Here is a 22,714-nt window from a genome sequence, read left to right on the forward strand (position 1 = left end):
AATCATGGGTACCCCTAAGATCTCAGGAGTCCTCAACCTGTGCATTTTTCAAAGTTCAGGTGAAATGCCAGCTCCTCCACAATTTGTGCCACTTCCATCCACCTGACCCCCAACAGAAGTCACCTGTGTTTCTGAACTCCCCTGTAGAATTTATCTACACTTTTAAAGGACTTCATTTATTTAATTAAAATATTTATTGAGTGCCTACCATGTGCCACAAACCATTCTAGGCATTGAGGCAGAGCAGTGAACTAAAGAGACAAAAATATTTGCCCTATGGAGCATTGATTCTAGCAGGGGAAACAATAAGGAAAGTAAAATGTATATCGGATAAATGCTAAGAGGGAAATACATCAGGAAACAGTCATAGGAAGTGCATGTAATATAGGAGGACATGGTAATTTTTGATAGCCAGGGAAGGCCTCTCTGAGAAAGTGACATTTGGGGAAAGAACAGATGAGCAGGGAGAAAGAAGGGTGCAACATTAAAGTCCAAGGCCATGGGGGGTGGCAAGAGCCTGCCCCAGTGTTCACAGGGTCCTTGGGGGGCCCTGTGGCTGGAGGGGTGTAATCAAGGGCAAGAGCAGTAGGAGATCTCAGGGTTGGACAGCTATGGGAGGACCCTGCCACATAGCCTCAGAGAGGTTTTTGTAGATAGATCTCAGAAAAGTTTTGTCTTTTATTCTGAGCAAGATGAAAAACTACTGACAAATTTTGAATAGATGAATTTCATACGCAGTCTTAATTTTGAAAACATCACTGGCTATTTTGTTGAGAATAATCTAGGAGTGGGGACAAGTTTGGCAGAAGGAAGCTTGGTTTTAGAAAGTCACTGCAATCATCCAGGGGAGAGAGAATGGTGGCTTGGGCCAGCATAATGGTGGCAAGAAAGAATCCAACCCTGGATATATTTAAAAGGTGGTGTAAACAGAAAAGGTCTGAGAGAAAGAAGGAGGATTCCAAGGTTTGGAGCCTGAGCACTTAGGAAAAGGCTGTTGTCATGTACTACATGGCAAGGATTTGAGGAACACCAGCTTATAGCCATTCAACTGGGTAAAATCATCAAGGTAGTGAGTGTGGAAGTCCAAGGATTGAGCTCTGGGGCACTGCAACATCCCAAGATAAGAAATCAACTATTCTGGTTTGCTGGGAGCCTAAGGAGTTTCCAAGGACACAGGACTTTCTGGAAAGTTCTGGGTGGGCAAACTGAGATGATTGATCTCTGGCTCAGAGGTTAGGGAAAGAAAAAAGAAACCCATGAAAAGGAGTAGCAGAAAGGTGGGAGACACTTCACTCTGGGAGCCACGTAAAGAAAGAGTCTCAGGGTGAAGACAGCGCTCAACTCTGTCAGATGCTGCTGAGGGGGCAAGTAAGATGAAGACTGAAAATTAAACCCTGGATTTAGCAATAAACAGGTCATGGGGGGCCTTGACAAGAGCAGTTTCCATGGTAGTTACAAAGGACAGGAAGCCTCTACCCAGTGGGTCAGATCAGGAGAATCTCTGGGACTCCTGGAATCATTTATTTCAGAAAGAATCTGAGCACTTCCTAATTTAAAGCACTGATTGTGCTGGGATCACTGGGAATACAAGGATGCAAAAAAAAGCCCCTGTCCTCAAGAAACATCATCTCTCCTCAGGGAGAGGATGAGCGCACAGCTGACTCTACATCAAGACACAGCGGGTTACATTACACATTCAAACAGTATAATCACCCTGTACTCCTCACACCTCCTCATACTTCCTTGACTAAATGAAACCCTGGTTAAACCCACGTCTCCGCTCACTCTTGCATGTATTTGTGCAGCAGAACATGGCTGGAGGGAAACAAGACAGTGGTTCAAGCATCTCGGTCTACTTGGGCTGTCCTAACGAAATACCAGACTGGCTGGCTGAAACCTCAGAGATTTATAATCTCAACAGTTCTGGAGCCTCCGAAGTCCAAAATTAAGGTGCTGGCAGATTTGGTTCCTGGTAAGGGCCCTCCTCCTGGCTCGCAGATGGCCACCTTCTCGCTGTGTCCTCACGTGGCAGGGGGAGCGATGTCTCTCCCTTGCTTTCTTCTTCTTACAAAGCCACAGTTCTGTTTGATGAGGACCCCACCTTTATGACCTCATTTAACCTTAATTACCTCCTAAAGATCCTATCTCCAAATACATTCCCCTTGGGGATGAGGGCTTCAACATTTGAAGGGGGTAGGGAGATGAAATACAATTCAGACCCTAGCAAAGAAAGAGCTGGAGAGGGAAAGTATAAGGAGCAAAACAGAACAATGCTTTCAGGGAGTTCTCCCTGGCAGGGTGGGAAAGCTGCAGCCTTCTGACTTCAAGATTCTTCTTTTTTATGCACTAAAGGAGACAAGAAAAGTTTCCTCTTTCTCTGCCACACCCCTGTTAATAAAAGGATTTGTTCTGCAAAATTTGGATTCAGTCAAAAGGCCAGACTTACAGACCTAGAAGGCCACATTTCACCTTAAGGCTGCAGGTTCCCCACCCCTGCAAGGAGCAAGAGAAGGCTGTTTGTTCTAAGGTTGTGTAACGAGCCTTTGGGGCTGCTTGCAAACCATGAACTACTGTATCTGCGAGTTTGAAGAGTTTAGCACTAGAGATATGCCACTGAAGCTAAAATCAGGGGTGGTCTTTACCTTTGGAATCAAACTTTGTCACTCAGCATTCTGAATATCATGTGTGCTTGGAGCAAAACAAATCTGGCACCATAATTTAGACAGCAACTTAGCCAATAACATTATTTTTGCATATGAAGTCTAAGAACTATTAATAGAATATGCAAATTCAAATTTAAAAACTCAGAAAAAATTTTTAGAGCTAAAACAATCCACTCCTTTTTGGTCAAATAGCTGAATAAAATTCCCTCTATAAAGTTAAAGTTAAATATTTTTACTTATTTAAAACCCTGACCCATGTCACCTGTCATTGTTTGTGCATTGTTTGTGATACTCCTCTAGTGGCTTAGAAGGGTTGGCCTCACTAGCATACTTGAGGATTTTGGAATGCCACAGCATTTCCTTTATTCTTTGCCTAATTTGATGGTAATTGGTTTCCTATAAAGCTGTGAAGATACAATCAGAGGAAGGGTATGAAATATGGGTTTAACAATGGCCACTTCCCACCCAATGAGACAAAGAAGTGAAGGACCTAGTAATTTTTATGACAGTGAGCATTAAGGAAAACCTTCAAAGCTCCTGAGTCTCAGGGACTTAACAACTTGTGGGAGCCAACCCCATCGACATCACAGGTCCTTCCTGCTGTCACAATGCTGTTAAGTCACCCTTGGGACGATGCCCCAGAAACATGACTTTAGTTAGGATGCAAACAAGATTCCTTAGGACTTTTGTTTTCTGAGAAAAGAAAAATCTGTTTCCTTTCAAAAACTCAAACCAACAAAAAATAAAGTCGGGAAATCAAGCATCATGAGTGCAGGTATTTATCCTACGGACTACTTAAGGTCTCGAAACTTCTCATACTTCATTCTCTTACTCATATTTTTTATTACATATGAATAAAATAATAAATCCCAAAGAAGCCCCTCAGATGGCTTGGGCACAATAGGGTAAGACATTATTCCCTTTTATTTTATTATAGAACGGTTTGATCTCGGCAAAGTTCCTAAGTGTCTTGCAGAAGTCCCTGTGAGGATATGCTTTTCTAGCTGACGGTAGTGTGATAGGCAATGAGGGAGAATTGGAGTTGTGGGAAAGGAAGAGGCAAGTGTAAAAGAAATTAGAAGCCTCCCTTTAAGCTTAGCCATCTGTACAAAAACTGCTCTTAATTTAAAAAAAAAAAAATTGCTGCCACTGCAAAAATTCACTTGCCATAGTTCCTGATCTGATTCAGCATTCTGGTTGCCTAGATACAGATGTAAACAAAAGTGCCTCTCCCAGAGCCTCCCCGACTGCCAAGGAACAGCCAGATGAAACTGATGGCCCCCCTCCTGGCTCAGCCAATGACCAAGAAAAGAAAGCAAGTACTTTTATATATTCATATTAAAAATAGAATATTTTGCTTAGCTTTTAAAAAGCTTAAACTTGCTTGGAGAGCTTTAAGGAAGAATGGTTTTTCTTTATACTCTTCCCACATTTCCTCTTTGTTTCACCCTGACAAAGTGACTGATGGTAGCATAAGCTGAAAAGAAAAATGGTCTCAATCTGTAAATACATTAATTGGATTGACTTTTCATATATGGAGCTAAAATTTTTTAAAAAGTTGATAATGATTTATTTTTCATAAAGATTCACAATGAACCATGATACACTCAAGGTATAGACTTTATCTCTAACAGGAAAAAGAGAATAGCTAAATATAAGGGGTTTTTTTATTAGTACTTGTCATATCTTCCCCATTAATTAAACAGAACTTTCAAAGCAAGCAGTGTTTTTAGATTCTTTTTATACTGCTTGTAACACCCGACCAGCAGATGCAGCTTCCTGTTATGGAAAGAGCTAGCATAATATTGAGCACTGATTTGGGGTATCTATTGGTGTATCACACACTAGCTGTGGGACTTTGGATGATCACTTAACCTCTGTTTCCCTTTCTGTAAAATGGGCTAATTAGGCCTATCCTCCAAAGTTGTTGTGGGGTTTGTCTTAGGTAAAGTGCTTAGCAGGTAGGAAAGACTCAATCAATAAATAGCTATAGCATGATTATTATCATCATTTACATGACCTTGAGCAAGTCCATTACCTCTCTGACTCTCATGATCCTCACCTATAAAAGGCATCTTAAATTCTTTCTGTAATAAGGAAGCATTTCAACTGCTTAAAGTAACTAATGGCATCCTTACACTAACATAAAGATAATGATGCCTACTCTTACAGGGCTGTTGAAAGAATGAAATTGCATCACATACAAGAAAATATTTTATATTGTCCACAAAGGCAAAAAGAACTATAGCATTTTAAAGTATTATGATGAAATAGGTAAAAACTTACATGTATAAACAAATGCCATAATAACCACCAAGTTGTTTGACTATGAGACAATTGTTACATATAATATCCTAGCCTGTAGGAATAGGGATAAAACAAAACTGACTCCTGTATTCAATTAGCGAAGATGCAAAAATTTAGATACTGCCTCAGATACATAAAAATTGCATTAAAAACAAAAATAAATGCACCACCATGTTAATGGCTTTTGTTCTGGGTAGTAGAACTACAAGTGAGAATTTTTTTTTCTTGTATCTTTAACTTTTCTATATTTTTCCAAATTTTCCTCTGTTGTCATATTTAACATTTGTCCTTTTAAAAGTGTGTGTTGTAGGTGTAAAATAAAATAGATATATAACTGTTGTACTCCAGAAAGAGAAAAGAGGACAATAGCCCAGTAAAATTTAGTACCCTTGAACAGAGTATTCATCATACTTTTTAATTCCACAAATATTTAGAAAGGGCTACTGGTTGCTGAATGGGTTAGGCATGGACTAACCAGTTGGTGAGAAAATACCAAAAATAGGTACACACACACACATAAACACACACACACACACATATTTACAGACCAGGGGGAACAGTAGAGAGGTAAGAAGAAAAGAACTAACATGCAGTATGTGAGGATCCCAGGGCCCAGATCTGTTCCAGTAGGAAATGGAAGTGAAAACACACACCAGGGCAGAAAACCAGTCAGGTCCTCTAGGAATCTAATTTCCATAATGTGGACACTGCATGCCAGTGGATCAGCAGATGCATTCTCTAGGGGAAGACCAGGCTTCTGAGCGTCAGACCCTAATCGGCACTGGGGAGAAGGCCCTAGCACTGCCACGGAGGCTCACTGACTACAGGCTTCCAGCCTGTTCTTGTCTACCACCAAGAGGGCTGGGTCAGGAGACACTGTTTTCAGGTGTTCTTTACCAGCTTCCTTGATAATAAACTTACCTTTTTTTTCTTTTAAGTTTTTTTTGGAGGAGGGAGTTTTCCAGTTAAGTTTCTTAGGCCTTAAGAAATGGTAGTTCCTTAGGTATTTGCAAAAGAAATCTCTCTGTATGTGGGTCTTAACATATTCTGCCCACCATTATAGTATACAATAACACAAAGCAAGAAAAAATATCCTAGGAATATATTTTGTTTAAGTTTTTAACTGAGGGGGAATACCACTCATACTCTCCCTATTAAATCAGGTTCAGTGATAGGCTGTTAAAATTAGGACAAATTAGTGTTTTGTTTTTTAAACTTAAAAGAATATTACAGTTTAAAGCATTTTCAGCATATGCAAAACAGTGAATACATTTGCTATCCTCTTTCTGATCATAGCAATGCTCCAGATTATCAACTTTCACGAAAATAGAACTTTCTAGTAGTACCATTTTATTAGATTAGAAGTTGTCAATTAAGTATGCATATAACCAGCCATGTTTAATACTAGTAAATATGTATGTGGCTGTGCTCTGTGCTTTTATTTCTCACTGACTATAATAATCTGAATCCAGGTGCTAAGATAAACTAGTTTTCTATTTTGGGGCTTTGGTTTTGAAAATTAGCTGATTCCTCTTAGGAATAATTCATTCTGTGAGGCCTTCTTGAGTAACTCAGTCAATAATCATCGGATATTTTATTTAGAAGTTATCTAAGAATAATCTATGGCTTTGACTTTTCTAAAAAGTTTTTCCTGACTGTGATACCAAATCTATGAAATGCAGCTCTCTAGTATCTCCATAGAACTTAATTTTGGTTTTAGTCATTAGCAATACTAAGGGGGCATATGTGTAAGATTAACTGGGCTGATGATTTATGATCTACGGTATAAACTTTGTTTAAAATTAAAACATTTATATAAGGATAAAATGGATAAGAATAACCTGGGAGTAAAAGCCAAGATGGCTGAGTAGAGACATACCTTGTCAGAGTGTCCCGGCTGAAGGGTAGAAAGTTGGACTAAGGAGAGTGGAGAACAGTTGCAGCTTAGGTGTGAATAACAGGAAGAGATAGCAAAGGCATCCAGGGACCCCACAGAAAAAGGCTGCAAAACTGAGAAAGAGGAGGAGAGAGAAGAGAAGACAGCGACCCAAACCAAATTCAGAGAGGCCAGAGCCAGTGAAAGGGTAAGGGGGACTACCTTGCCCCACATGGGTGACTTTGGCGCAGCAGCAGGACACACCCCAGAAGAGTGCTGTGAGATACCACAGGGCTGACATTCTTACACCTAGATGCCTCCTCCTCTGCACCTCCTCCATTCCTGGCATCACAGAAAGTAATTTTGACTCAGCCAGCTTATAGCTGGGGCCCCTCCCACCCATAGCAACAGTGAGGGTGCTCTGTGCTGAAAAGCCTGTTTCTCCATGGTGGGGGCACATTCCCAGCTTAGTCTGCCACTGAGGATGGAGCCGCTAAAGGGGCATAACCCAAAAGGTTCATCAAACCAGCTAAAGCACCCCAAAGGCAACTCAGGACCAGAATTCCTCTCCCTGACACAGTCAGGGACTAATCTTTGGGGGCTCAGAGACAGGTCCATAATAAGCCAGCCTTAGCACCCTCAGATCTCAACTGAGAGGCCTGATGAGAAGGAACCAGCAAAAGAACTCCAGAAATATGAAAAATCAAAGTGAAAGGACACCCCCAAAGGAAAACAATAACTCCTTACCGATGGATACCAACCTAAATGAAAAGATTAAAATGAAAGATGAAGAACTTTGAATATGGATTATAAGGAAGCTCAATGAAATATAAGGGAAAATAGAAACCAACACAAACAGGTCACAAAAACAATGTAGAAACCCACCAGTGTAAAATCACCCAAAAGGTCAGAGCTCAGGACTAATAACCAAAATCTACAAAGAAGTCAAGTAAATCAGCAAGAAAAAAAATCAAACAACCCCATTAAAAAGTAGGCAAAGGACATGAACAGAAACTTTTCAAAAGAAGATAGACTAATGGCCAACAACACATGAAAAAAAAGTGCTCAATATCTCTAATCATCAAGGAAATGCAAATCAAAACCACAGTGAGATATCACCTAACTCCAGTGAGAATGGCTTTCATCAAAAAGTCCCTAAATAACAGATGCTGGTGAGGATGCAGACAGAAAGGTATACTTATATACTGTTGGTAGGACTGCAAACTAGTACAACCTCTATGGGAAGCGGTATGGAGATACCTCAAAGAACTAAAAGTAAACCTACCATTTGATCCAGCAATCCAAGTATTGGGTATTTACCCAAAGGAAAAAAAAAAATCATTCTATCAAAAACACATGAGCTTGAATGTTTATTGCAGCACAATTCACCATAACAAAGATGTGGAATCAACCCAAGTGCCCATCAATACATGAGTGGATTAATAAAAAGTGATATATGTGTACTATGGACTACTATTCAGCCATAAAAAATGATGCATTAATACTTTTTACAACAGTCTGGATGAACTGGAGACCATTCTTCTAAGCAAAGTATCACAAGAATGAAAAAACAAATACCATATGTACTCTCTATTAAACTGGAAGTAATTGATCAACATCCATGTGCACATATAGCAGTAAAACTCAATGGAAACCAAGCAGGTGGGAGGAGGGAGGAGGGGACAGGTAAATTTACACCTAATGGTTATAATGCATGGTATCTTGGTGATGGGCACAATGCAACTTTGATTCAAACTGCACAAAAGCAAGTCATGTAATGAAAACATTTGTATCCCTGTAATAGTCTAAAAAAAAAATTAAACCTAACAGTATAATTTGGGCATGAGAATTATAGGAGATAGAATAATTTAAAATATATACATAAAGGAAAAAAATTATATGCTAGGAAGAGACATCTGTATAAATTATCAGTTTTGTTTATATATGTTTGATTTCCATGAGCCTGATGCACAAGGTAGAAATGACAAGGATAAGCACTGTAAAAAAAAAAAAAAAAGGGAGAGAGAGAGAGAATAACCTATAAAGTAGTAAATGATATGTTTTAATCTGTGACCTTTGTTTTAGGTAACATCACCTCCAGCACCTCCAGCCAAAATGTCAACCAAGAATTCCACGGATCTAATTGAGTATGTTGACAAGTAAGTTTTTAAATTATAGCTAGTTTTACCTATTAAGTCCATTTAATGATTCACTCAGAGATTAAAGTGCCTGAATGAGACCTTTAAGTTAAGTTCTCCGCTTTCAGAAGACGCTAAACCATCTCAGAAAGACAACCTGCTCAAATATATTCTTTTCTGATGGACTGAGCAAACAGATTTTATTGCCTTCACTTTAAATAACTTCAGCAGATTCAGGTAGATTTATGGGTAAAGTAATACCACCTAGGCAATGAGTGACATTCAACAATATCACACATAGCTAACCATGACTTCAACATAAGCCAAGAAAATATGTTAATATTTTGTGATAAAAACACAGGAAATTTTGAAATATATTTAATTAATCTTTAGAAAATTTTGTTTCTGCTATTTACAGTAGCATTCCTGGAGCCCATCCAGGGAAGGTCTACAGAAGGACAAGTCTGGGCACTGGGAAATATGACATACTACTGATACATGCACATTGCCCCAAATATCCTAGAATTACAGTTTGTAAAGGTGGTATTACAGAAGCATTGCATATTAATTTGAGTTGTTTTCTATTTTGTATGTCGAGGCAAGATTTGGTCTAATGCTTCCAGTAATGTCTTCAGGGCAGTTGGGATTTAGTCTCAGCCCTTCTCCTAATGTGCTGTGTGACCTCAGTCAGTCCTATAATATCTCTTGGCTTTAGTTCTTAAATTTGCAAAATGAAGAGATTGAATTAGAAACTCTCTGGGGTTCACTGCAGCTTTAAAATAATTCTGATTCTAAAATATGCATCATGACCACAGAAGAAAAATGACTAAATAAGTGAAATGAGTCAATGTGAAGAGAAAAATCTAAATACATATTGGACTTTAATTTTTTTAAAAAATTACCATTAACCTTGAGAAAAATGAAGATGACATTTTAAATTTACTGATTTTTATTGCACTATTTTCCCAATTAAGAATGTCCCTGTTCTTTAGTCAATTAAATTTAATACAGTCCAAATAGTTCACAGTATTTCAGCCCTCTTTTTATTGTCCCCATAACTTGTATTTGTTTATGTGACTATGAATCTATAATTTAGAAAAAAATGAAACCAAACATGAGGAAAGGATTTTTTTAATGTTTAAAAACTATGACATTTATATAGATGAGATATTTTCTTTTTCTTTTTTTCTTTTATTTGGACAGATGAATTTTTGTTGTTAAGGACAATCAATGTGGTATGTACAAAATAATTATTCTAAATAGATATATTAGCTAACCTTATCTTCCAAGGAGAAAAGGGAAACTTGTTCCTACCTGGCTCTCCACAAGACAAATGGAAAGTAAAAATAATTCTTCTGATCTGCCAAATTCCATTATGAATCCAAGTGGATTTCTTTAGCCCAAGCTGTTGACCTACATCCCAGGAGATGAGAGAATAAATTCTTGGAAGATAGTTAAAAACTTAAGAAATCCAAGAAAACTTTTTGGATTTCTTGGATTCCAGAGAAACTAAAATTAAGACAAAGAAAAATAAATAATCTATAATTTGAAGCAAAAGCATGATGAAGACTATCTGGCCCTACCCTAGCATTTATTTCTACTTTCATCTCTCCCTTATCCCTTGTCACTATCTAAGCCACATATCTAGAACTTTCAATTTTCTACCTGAGATGGTTAGTTCTCTTTTTGACTCTAATCTCTCAAAGCAGACTGTGAGCTTCCTAAATGCAGAGGCTCTATGATCTTATGATTTTTGATACCCCTGCAGTTGCCTGTCATGGTACATTTTAATATTCTTTTTTTTTTTTTTTTTTTTTTTTTGATAAACTGTAGTTGGCAGATTCAATGGAGAGTAATAGTGGAACAACTGAATCATTAGAACTCTGTTTAAAGAAGTAGATTTCTGGGTAGCTGTTTAATTATAAACCAAAATGGCATCTAGGCATTTCAATTATTGGCACAGACATTTTGAATTCACATATTTAATCCAATAAAATAAAAACAAAGAACAATGGTTTTAAAATTAATTCACTCTTCAACTTATAGTATTCATAGGTGACAATAATTCATAGGTGTGTTGCAATGCATACAGGGTACTTAAGTAAAAGTCATTATCAACTCATAAAACGGCCTGAATATTTATTACATGTTTTCAGAGGCTTAACCTATATGGGTGTATTTATAGGTAATACTATCAACAAAGAATAACAACTCAAAATGTAAAAATCCAGCAACAAAAGAGGCAATCCTAGCCTATGGAAAAGGTCAGGCTAGAGAGATACATATTTAAATGCAAGCTGATTGGGTGAGATTACAGAGCCCTTCTTGGACTCAGGCAGTTAGAGCAATGTTCACACATTATTATACTTGTTAAATGTTAGATCATACTAATAATCCATGGGACAGGAGAGGTAGGATGTTTGTAGTCATTGATAGGACAAATATGGTGACATTATATCAAAGGCAATAAATAATTCTGATTTCCACATTTGTTCAATTCACAATGAGCAGACATCTACCGCTTTTATGACAGTGTGTTGTGTCCAATGCTCATTTAAGCCTAATCAAGCAGAAAAGCACCAAAGCCTTTTTTTGGATTTTTTATCTTCTGCTGGTGGATGAGCACTGAACAGAGGCCAGGGCATCTCAGGTTTACTCTTGAATCTGCCTCTAATCAGCTATGCAACCTTGAGAAAAATAAAATTTCTTTTCTTCTCTGAGCAATGTCCGCCCCCTCTATAAAATGGGGTGGGGGTTTCAAGTGATCAGTAATGCACACTTGCTATTTCTCAACTCTGCCCACAATTTCTCATCAACATTCTTCCATGTAATGAAATAGGTGGCTAAGATTTAAGAATGTACATTATTCTCCCCTGGGATTTATTAATAATTTTTAATGGAAAACAAATTCTGCTCATAAATCCTTTTCTTCAATTGACTATGCTGGGGATTGGGCAGGAAATGTTTCTCACCATGGAATCAAATACTTTCTAAGGTCTCTTTCATCCTTAAGATTGTTTGGTCTTCAACATCTGGTTATTGCCATTTATTCACTTAACAAATATTTATTAAGCACCTACTATGTGCCAGGCACTGTGCCAAGCACTTGAAGAGTCATCATCAGTGAACAAAAGAGAGAGAGATCCCTGCCCTCATGGAACTTTCATTCTAGCAGGAGGGAAGGACATATGTTTTAGACAGATGTGTGTCAGAGCAGGCCTCAAAGAGAAGTTGGCATTTGAGCCAAGAGCAGGAAATGAGGGGTTTGGCCATGTAGACATCTGGAGGAAGGGCAAAGTGTCTGAGGCAGGAGCATTCCTATGGTGTAGCAGAGACAGAAAGAGGGCAAAGATGGCTGGAATAAAAAGGAGAAAAGCACAAACTTGAACTATCACAGTATCTGGGATTCAATATGAAGGTCTATGGAGAGAACGAATGCTGAATTTCCGCTGCCCATGGAGAAAGTTCCAAATTTCCTGAACAAAAAAGAAGCAGGAAAACAAGCTTATTTTATGCTAAGGAGTTTTCCAGCCTGGGTCACTGCCAATATATATCTCAGGAATTCTCTCAGGAGTACATTTTGTGAAGACGAGGATCTGGCTGACAGCCAAAGAATGGTATTTAAAATTTGGATACACAAAACTTTCAGTATGTCAAATGGGAAAAATAATAAATGATTAATGATTTCTCCTTATGAGTAGAATATGGAATTCTGGGTCTGAAAGTATTCATTTTCAAGGTTTTTTCTTAGCACCGTGGTAGACATTTTATTATGCTGTGATGCATTGCTTTTGTTGCTGCGTGATGAAGACAGATATTTCACATTACGATGCATAAGAAAGGAAGACAACTCTGTTGGCTGAGCTGTCTACCATCAGGCCATGTTAGATTGGGTGGCGCTGCCATCAGCCACAGTACAGCCTTTTATTCTCTCTCTCTTTCATCTTCTCACTGTCCACACCTGTAAGAGCCAAGACTTTGTAAGTAGGCGTAACCACAGGAATTCACATTACCCACAGTGACCCCCTGCAATCAGTCAGGGTGGGGGCTGCCCAGATGCCACCAGTCCCTCCTGCCTCAAGAGGCTCTCTGGATTCTGGTCATAGCTAAGAGCTTCTGCTCAAGGGTAAGAACTCTACTGTGGCTGGTCCGGGTTTTCTAGAGTAGAGAGGGATCCCCTCCAACCACTGAGCCTCAGAGAGGACCCTTAGGTCCCCAAGGAGAGACGTGAGCCAAGCAGGAAGAGGTGACTGGGATGAAAATTCAGTGATGCTGGAAACAGTTTACATAGTAAGAAACATACCTTACTCCTCTGAAAAAAGTGCAATACAACAGGAAAAGCCACTAATTACCATGACGTAGCAGAAAGAGAAGAAGTGCACTTCCCTGCTAACCATTTATTGAAGAGACTGACTGTTCTTTCCCCAGTGTGTGTTTTTGGCACCTTTGTAGAAAATCAATTGGCCATAAATACCTGGGTTCATTTCCAGGGTTTGTATCTGTTTTTATGCCAATACCATGCTGCATTTATTACAATAGCTTTATAACATATTTTAAAATCAGGGAGTGTTATTCCTCCAGATTTGTTCTTTTGGTTTAAGATTTCTTTGGCTATTTGGCCATCTACTTGAGTATTTTAGTTTCTGTCTTCTATACTTTTTCTAATAAAGTCTTTTCTTTAGGTGAGGTAATAAAAATTAAAAAAAAAAAAAAAGATATTTCTCTGCTGAGTTGCTGATAGCCTCCAAGCCTCAGTTTCTGCCTAAATTGAGAAAAATTTTACTTATGCCACAAGGTAGTTGTGGGGATAAAATGAAAGTGTTATGTTTACACTAAATAGAAGGAAGATAGTGTTATAATAAGTTCCTTGCATTTTTCCTGGGCTAGGAACTCCCCTCAAACAATTTACCATTTGTATCAGTTTCCCAGGGCTGCCATAACACAACACCACAAACTGGGTGGCTTAAAACAACAGAAATGTATTGTCTCGAGTTTCTGGATGTTATAAGTCCAAAATCAAGGTGTCAGCAGGACTGGTTCCTTCTGAGGGCTCTGAGGGAGAATCTGTTCCATGTCTGTCACTAGCTTCTGGTGACCACAGGCAATCCTTAAAATTTCTTGATTTGTAGATGCATCACTCCAATCTCTGCCTCTGTCTTCACATGGTGTGTTTCTGTCTTCACATAGCTGACTTCATATAAGGACACCAGTCATATTGAATTAGAGGCCCACCCTACTCCAGTGTCACCTCTTCTTAACTAATTACATTTGCAAAGACCCTATTTCCAAATAAGGTCACATTCTGAGGTACTGGGCTTTATGACTTCAATGCATAATTTTGGAGGTACACAACTCCTAACACCATCTAATGATTACAAATAATTCTAAGAACACACATGGACCACACTTACAAACATTGCAAAGCATGCCGGATACATTATTTAAATGGATCCCCTCAGTCAGTTTTGAAGGTTAGGAGTCATTTTCCCCACAGGACAGAGAAGAAGCCCTCTTCTGGGCAAACTAAGAAAGGCTAAAGGTAATAAGTGGTAGAGACAGAACTTTAACCTAGGTCTTCTAACTTCAAGTACAGCATTCTTTCCTCTGGAGACTCACATAAAAACCTCACATACCCCCAAAAGAGCAAGGTAATATGGGAAAGGATCTCAAGAAGGTTAGAAAAAAAGCTATGGGAATTCCAAACATCATTAAAACAATTTATTGCTGTAGTTTGCATATGTTTTACCTCTAAGTGTGACCTAGACATCCACCCTTCCCTCATTGGCACAGGGACTCTGTTGGAACCCTTGCCACCCTTCATGCCTCCATAAGAAAGCAAGCCACTCACACTAGGAACATCATTAATTTTGTAGTTTTATTGAAAATACTACTGAACATGAGGACTTTGCCTCATAAAGTGCATAAAGTTTCACTGGAAAAGATCCACACCCAGAATCTTTCTCCAGTCTCTTCTGGGCTGTGCCACTATTTGGAGTTGTCTCTTTCTCAGGCCCTTCCTGGTACAGGCCCCTTGCTGGCCTAACCCCATCTGCCTTGGTCCTGCTTGTTTATAGACTGTGCCCCTCCCCCACCCCCCAAACTCCAACTGCCTTCCTCACACCCTAGAGCATTCAGCTCTGCATAAAACCCAGCAATGGAGACTTCTACAGCTACCAAAATCCATCTTCCAGGGTGGTTATAAACAAGGAAAGGAGAGGCTATAGAAAATATTTTTTTTTATTTTATCGCTCCCCACACACCCACAGATTTTTTTGTGAGACATCAAAATATTCTCTAAAATTTCACTTTAGTTTTTTTGTAGGACTCTATACATTGAGAATATAACTAGTTTATAAAATTTTATAGATCTCATAAAAAGGTAGACATTTTTCCTTCAGTTATGCCTTTTCATGTTCTAGAAAAGGGTTTAAATTTTCAAATGTTAGTCTCCGAGTATTAAAGGTTGCCAAAATGGTTATCAGAACCCCCTAAGTAAATTTAGCGCTCTATTCACAAGAACAGAACAGGCAGGGAAGTGAAAGGCTCCGTGTACCAGCGGATCTGCCAGCTACAGCACAGCTGGTGTAAGTCACACTGAACGGCAGAAAAATAGAACTCAGAGTTTGTGGAAAATCTGTTCAGATTTAGTTGTCAGCTACATAATCAATGATCTATGTAAAGCCCAAATATCTCCCTAAAAAGGCTCCCTAGGAATTCTTCCTCATGTGGTTAATGACTCCATCTCTACTAGCCTGGAATATTCAGTTATTTCTTTTCTTTCACAGTTAAATTTAGATATAGGTCTCAGTGATATAACATACTAAGAAAGCAGTGAGGCTTTGTTATTTACTAAAAGAATCAGGGTGGCCACACTTGCTACTAGTGAAAAGCCTCAGATTCTAACCCTTTGGATGATCTGGTATAATAATGGTATCATTATTGAAATCATCTCTGTCAGAAAATTGAGAAATGTTTGTGTGTTTGTTCTTCCAGTAGTTGATTTTAAAAGGTCAGTTGGGCAACAATATTCTCTTTCTTTATGGCAATGGCAATAGGGAAAAAAAATACAAGCGGTTTATCTTACAGGAATCATGCAAATAAAACTAAATGTACAGAGCATCCTTTGGTGCTTTACTAAGCATTATGAATGAGCAATAATAATAATATCCCAGTTAATAGTAAATCTCAGGCATGAAAAAAATTTCAAAAAGGAAAGCTTGCCACTAATTATAAACTAACTGTTTAAAATAAACTTTAAAAATTAAGGAAAAGAAATAACTACAGTCCAGCATTTGTATAAGTCACTTAATGTCTCCATGGTCACAGGCAAATAAACACATTTGCGTAGCAATAGGCGCTGCCCTCCTCAGAGGCTTCCTTCAGTGGGACAAACAGCCATAACATTGAGGCCAGCCCCTGACAGGCAGCCACAGACTGGAGCATGAGCAGAGGTGGCAAGCCTGCTCCATTGGTCCCTCTGCTCACTGGAGTTTTCTTCTTTATTGCTCTTTCTAGATACAACCTTGACATCAGCCAACAGCACCTCCAAGAGAGAGTGCACAGGGCCCTGCTGCCCCTGGGCTGTGGTGCAGCTGTGTGCATTGGTTTCACCGCCCCCTACTACATGCTTCTCACTGGTTATCTCAGAACTCACAGCCACACAGCAAAACAGGCTTTGTTGGCCCTGTTAAAAATGAAGCCGTTGTAACACTTGGTTGATAAGTGGTGGGGCCTGTATTCTACCCTCAGTCTGTCTTGCTTTCCAGCTTGTGAAGCTGCTCTGAATGTCTGCAGAACTGGAGAGCTCACATTTCATATTTCACACTGTAGTATTTCAATTATACATCCTGCCTGACAGCATTCACTGATTCACGTGAGCAGTTTTAAACTAATCAGTGCTGTTCAGTCTTTAGAATACATTAGAATCACCTAACCCTAACCCTCTCTCTCAATAACAACCAAATAACTCTAACCCTTAGGTTGCCTAAGGTACATACTCTTGCTCTCCCTACCTGCCCCAACGTGTTGATTTAGTGGGTCTATGGTAGAGCCAAGGAATCCTTCTTTTAACAAGTTCCCTCCCTTTCCTCCCCCTCCCCTGTGAACTAATTTAAGTTTCTTGATGAGAAATACTCAATTAGACTAAGTTCCTGGAGGGGCAGAACCATTATGTATTGTGTATGGACTACAGTAGATATTTAGTAAGTACTTGTTAACTTATATATTTTTATTTCAACTGACATTTTTGTTGGGAAGTTACTAGATACTGATATGATGCTTTCAGCTGATCATAACAGAAAACTCGATCAAAAATGGCTTAAATGTGAGGTCATGGATTAGTTCATATAACAAAAAATCTAGGATTTGGTTAATTTCGTGGCTTAATAACATCATCAGGCAGCCAGGTGTTTTCTGTCCTTCCTCCCTGCCCTTCTCTTTTCTCTCATGACCACAAGATGGCTTCAGGAGCTCCATGTATCACCCACAAACATGACAACATCCAGCCCAGAAAAGGGAAGTTTCTTCTCACGTGTCCCTTCTTGAAGGCAAAGAAACCTCACCCAGAATCCCCACAGCAGGTTTCTCCTTGCATCTCACTGGCCTGAATTGCTTCACATGCTCCTCCCCAAACCAGCTGCATCTCAACTCAGAAGAATGGAACCACCAGGATTAGTTTGCTCCCCCACCCCCAGGGACATGGGAGACAAGAGGATGAACTAAGTTAGGCAGAAGTGGGGGACAGCCATTGGGAAGGTAACCGGCAGCATATGCCACACTGAGAACACCTAGGAGAAAACAAATTCTAAACTTGGGGGAATATGCAACATAATTTACAAGTGTCTGTATAGTACTGAAGACTGGAGGTCAAATACTTTTACTGGCAAATCCAGACTGCAGATTGTCTAGACACCAGAAAGAAGCACTAGCTCAAAGAAAATAATGAGCAAATCTGTGTCACCATTAGCAGGGTGTGACATCCTCTTCCCTTCTGCCTCTGACTCATATGTCCAATCCAGAGTAGCACTGTCAGCATGGTGGGGTTTTAGAGGAATGGATTTTTATATATATATATGAGGTAGCACTTGGCCATTTTCCAGAAGAACATTTGTGAGCCAAATAAATGGTAGATGAAATCTGACTAATAAAACCCCTTAGCAAAGCCTTCTTTGTTTCTCAGGTGGTCAGGTGATAGGAGAAAGGAATCTCACCCAGGTGGAGGCTATTTTATATTGTTCAAGACAGTGAACTATAAACCTTGAGGCTCCAACAACCTGTGACTTTATGGAGTCATTTTTTTCCCAACAACTAAGATGTAAGGGAGCAGTCCTGTTAGAGAAATCAGTCAGTCAATGAATATTTATTGTCCACCTACTATGTGCCGTGTGCTTTTCTCAGTGTTAGGTACACTGTGGGGGACAAGTTAGAAAAGTGTCTACGCACAGGGAGCTCTCATTTTAGTGACAGAGGACAGAAAATAAACAAAAACAAATAAGGTAACTTTAGGTATTTCAGACAAGTGCTTTGGAGAAGATAAAATAGGGTATTATGATGGAAAGTGCCTGGGAAGGCTTGACTAAGCAGAGGGGATTGGAGTTGAGACCTAAACAATGGAAAGGCAGCAGCCATGAAGTGATTGCAGGAAAGAGCATTCCAAGAAGGAACAGCAAGTGTCAAGGCTCTGAGCTACAAAATTTAGCTATGTGTGTTTGAGGGACGGCAAGAAGGCCTGTATGGTTGAATGAGAGTAAATGGAGGGAAGAGTGAGAAGAGACAAAGTTGAAAAGGAGAGCTAAGATTTTATTCTTAGAGAATGGGTAAGCCATATAATGGTTTTAAGTAGACAAGTACTATCATTTACACTTTAGAAAAACCACTCTAGCTGTTGCATGGAGGATATACCCTTTGTTAGGAAGCAAATGTAGAAGAGATGCTGGTAGCCAAGACCAACATAGGAAGAACTAAGGAAATCATTAATTTGGAGCCTGAGGACACTTCTAGTTGTTATTTCTGCTGCCACCCTATTTAATCACATGAGTAGTATTAATCAAATTGTGTTCCCTGCTTCTGCTTGGAATGATGGAAAAATGAGGGAGTTAAGCTCAACATTTGATCTTAGAATCCATGAATTCCAAATTGTGACCTTGACATCTCCAAGTGGGTGTAGCCATTCCTCCCTCTGTCTGGTAAATTTCCTCAGTCTGGTCTTCCAAATCACTAATTCATTCTTTAGCTATTTCAACTGTCGTATTTGTCCTATCACTCTAAACATTTATTTCAACTATTATATTTTTGGGGGTTAATATTTCTATTTGTTTACTTTTTTGTTTTTTCAGTTTTCAAAATTTTGCTAATATCCTCCCTTATCTTCTAATATGTTTGTTAGCCTTTTAAAAAACTTCTTGTGTATATTTTAGTATTTCTCTTCTGTAGCAACCTGTAATCCGATAGGTTGTTTATTTATTGGTTAGTTGGTTTTTAAAAAGGCTGTGCTCCTCAAATGTCCCATTAGTTTGGTCTTTGAACTCACTTTCCCCTGTGCTCTAGTCTTCAATGGGGTTTTATCAGCTCCACTGAGCCCAGGAGTGGGGGATGGATGAGCCCCAAGCACCAGAAAACCACAGACAACCACTCCCTTTCCTCCAAAATAACTTCTCCTGTCAGGCCTCCACCTTTTGCTCCCCTGGAAGAAGCAAGTTTAGGAGAGCAGTGGCTTTCTCCTACCTGGGCATTCAGAGGTGGAATAGTGTGGAAGCAATTGCCCAAAATCAGTTGTTCCCCGAGTTTGTTGTCATTGTTACTGTTTTGTTTTGATTTGTTTTATCTCAAATTCTGTGGGTACAAATATTGTTAGGGTTACATATCTTGCCCCTGCCCCCCTCCCCACCCCACTATGCCAGAGCTTCAAGCATGTCCAGTCTCCAAGTGGTGCGCCCTGCACCCACCATGAAAGTGCATACCCTTCCCCTTCTCCCCCCTTCCACCTGTTCACCTCCCATTAACAATTTTTTTTTTAGACATTTTGGTTACAGTGTGTTTCTTTGCCTATACCTAAAAAGAGATAGAGGTAATCCTTTTCCCCCTACAATGCTCACGACGTCCTTAAGATATGGGTCCCCCCCCCCAAATCCCCATTGAACACTACAATTTTTTGAGCACCATAGTTTTAGTCTGTCAGTATCAATTTGATGGCGAGTAGATGTGTAGCCCATTTTCCAGGTCTTGTGTTGTTTTGCTTTGTATTACAGGCTTAAGCTTAATCCAAGATAGCATAAACGGTGCTAGTTCACTATTGTTTCTTAGGATTGAGTAAGCATTGTTACTCTTTTAGCTCCTTATCAGTACAAGTCCTCTGCCCTGCACGATCCCTCCTAAGAGGATGCCTCAACCAGAGTTTGACATTTCACATAAGTAGGAGCAGTTGGTCCCAGGGCAACAGAGAAGAAGTGAGAGCAGACCTACCTCATTCCCCTGTCCCACTTTAACCTCCCACAGCCCTGCTCAGCTGTCTCTTGCCCCAGGTCAATGCAGCCATCTGAGTCAGGTTGGGTTGCCCAGGAAATAGACTCTGATACTGAGACCAATGAATAGAAGGCTTACTGTAGAGCACACTAGGATTGACATCTCTGGAAGGGAAGGGAAAGAAGTGGAATTGGGTGGAAGGAATAGTTGAGCTGTGATGCAATGCCAGCGAAGACTTCAGCTGGCCCCACAGGGAGCTCTGAAGCAGGGATGGCCCTTCAAAGGTGTTCTGAGTTAGAGCAAGGGTGCCAGTGCCAGGCCTTCATACCTGCACATACCTGCACAGCAAGGTGCACAGTGGCCAGTCACTGAATGCAAGCTCACCTTGGCACGGTGAAGCCCTTCACAGAGGCAGTCTCCAGAAAACACCAAGAGCTGAGGTCTGCCAGCCCATAGCACTCCCAGCAGTGGGAAGGAACAAGCCCTTCCTTCCTGAAAGGAGAGTTGGGCGGCATGCCACCGCACTCTGCACCCACTGCACCGCCCCACACACCCACCAGTTTAAAATAGCCCCCACTGTCCCGGGGATTTTTCACAGTGCTCTCACTTTCTCTGTCTACATCCTGCCAGGTTTTATGTCGAAGAGAGGACGGGAAGCCAGCGGTCATGCTAATTCAGCAGTTTTGCCAAAACCATAATCAGCCCAGGATTTTTTACCTGAAGAATTGTGTAACTCATTCCTTTTCTTCCTGTGCTTTGTCCCAGATGAGCTGTCATATTCCCCTGGGGCAGACTTACTTTAGCTGACATGTTGGCACCAGCCCTCCACTCCCCTGCTCACTGAAAGCTGCTATTTTCCCAGGAGGCTGAAGCGGGTGGGGCCTCTGAAGACCCAGCCAGAGCTGAGCACAGGTGCGCTAGGTCTGCAGAAACAACAGGACCCCTGGGCATGGGGGATGGCAGTGTTTTCCATGGGACCAAAGTCAGCTCTGTGAGTCCCACAGAAGCCCCCATCATTTTTCAGGCCCTGTGCCCCACCAGAAGCTTCGGTGTCTGTGATACGGTAGGGACCAAGGTGGGTGGTAGAGGTGCAACTCTTATTTTTGAAAGCTACATAAATGATTGTAAAAATGTCTGTTCCCTATTATACACACACACACACACACACACACACACACACACACACACACAGAGTCCTGCCAGCTCAGGTAATCTCATGATCTTCACTCAAGCCTTCAATGACCATTTATTTTTCTGATAACATCCAAATATCTCTATCTCCAGACACATTTAAGACTATTCAGTGGCCAGGTGTCGTGGCTCACGCCTATAATCCTAGCACTCTGGGAGGCCGAGGCAGGTGGATTGCTCGAGGTCAGGAGTTCGAAACCAGCCTGAGCAAGAGCGAGACCCCCGTCTCTACTATAAATAGAAATTAATTGGCCAACTAATATATACAGAAAAAATTAGCCGGGCATGGTGGTGCATGCCTGTAGTCCCAGCTACTCGGGAGGCTGAGGCAGCAGGATCGCTTGAGCCCAGGAGTTTGAGGTTGCTGTGAGCTAGGCTGACGGCTGGCACTCACTCTAGCTTGGGCAACAAAGTGAGACTCTGTCTCAAAAAAAAAAAAAAAAAAAAAAAACGAGACTATTCAGTGAATATCTCCATATGAATGCCCTTTAAAAATCTTAAATTTGTTTTCTTCCCCCAAACCTAATGCTTTAAAAAAAAAAAAATTCAATCTTGACAAAAGTAATCATTATTCATTAAGCTCATATCAGAAACTTCAGAATCTCTTCTTCTCCCAGGCTCATTTCCTATCCATCCCAAAGCTCTATAACTTCTAGGTTCTTAATATTTGTAACCTCTGTCCTCCCTCTTTATGTCCAACATCACCTCCTCATTTTCACATAGATTATTGCTTATAGAAGTTGTCTATGGCCGTGGAGCAAAACATTCCAAACTCAGTGGCATAAAGCAACACATATTTATCTCACAGTTTCTGTGAATCAGGAATTCAGAAGTGGCTTACTGGGTAATTTTGGCTCAGAGTGTCTCAAGAGGTGGCAGTCAAGTTGTCAACTGAGTCTGCAGTCATCTGAAGGCTCGACTGGGGCTGGAAGGTCTGCCCCTAGCATGGCTCACTCGCATTGCTTTGGGTAGGACACTTCAGTTCCTTGCTGGCTGCTGTTGGAGATCTCAGTCCCTCACCACATGGACCTCTCCATGGGGTTGCTCAACATGGCAGCTGGCTTACCCCAAAATGAGTG

The 22,714-nt window shown here is 40.2% G+C and overlaps 1 protein-coding gene across 1 annotated transcript in view; it reads left to right on the forward strand.

The window, feature by feature from the left end:
* The first annotated feature begins 3,379 nt into the window (after positions 1 to 3,379).
* Positions 3,380 to 22,714, forward strand: part of FAM81B (family with sequence similarity 81 member B) — a 63,127-nt gene continuing 43,792 nt past the window's right edge. Inside the window, exons 1-3 of the mRNA XM_012774019.3 lie at positions 3,380 to 3,438; positions 3,869 to 3,978; positions 8,932 to 9,005. Coding sequence (XP_012629473.2) covers positions 3,429 to 3,438; positions 3,869 to 3,978; positions 8,932 to 9,005 — 194 coding nt within the window. The 5' untranslated portion in view covers positions 3,380 to 3,428. The remainder of the gene's footprint in view (positions 3,439 to 3,868; positions 3,979 to 8,931; positions 9,006 to 22,714) is intronic.

The sequence above is a fragment of the Microcebus murinus genome, chromosome 11, assembly GCF_040939455.1.
Source record: "Microcebus murinus isolate Inina chromosome 11, M.murinus_Inina_mat1.0, whole genome shotgun sequence".
In the NCBI taxonomy this organism is placed as follows: Eukaryota; Metazoa; Chordata; class Mammalia; order Primates; family Cheirogaleidae; genus Microcebus; species Microcebus murinus.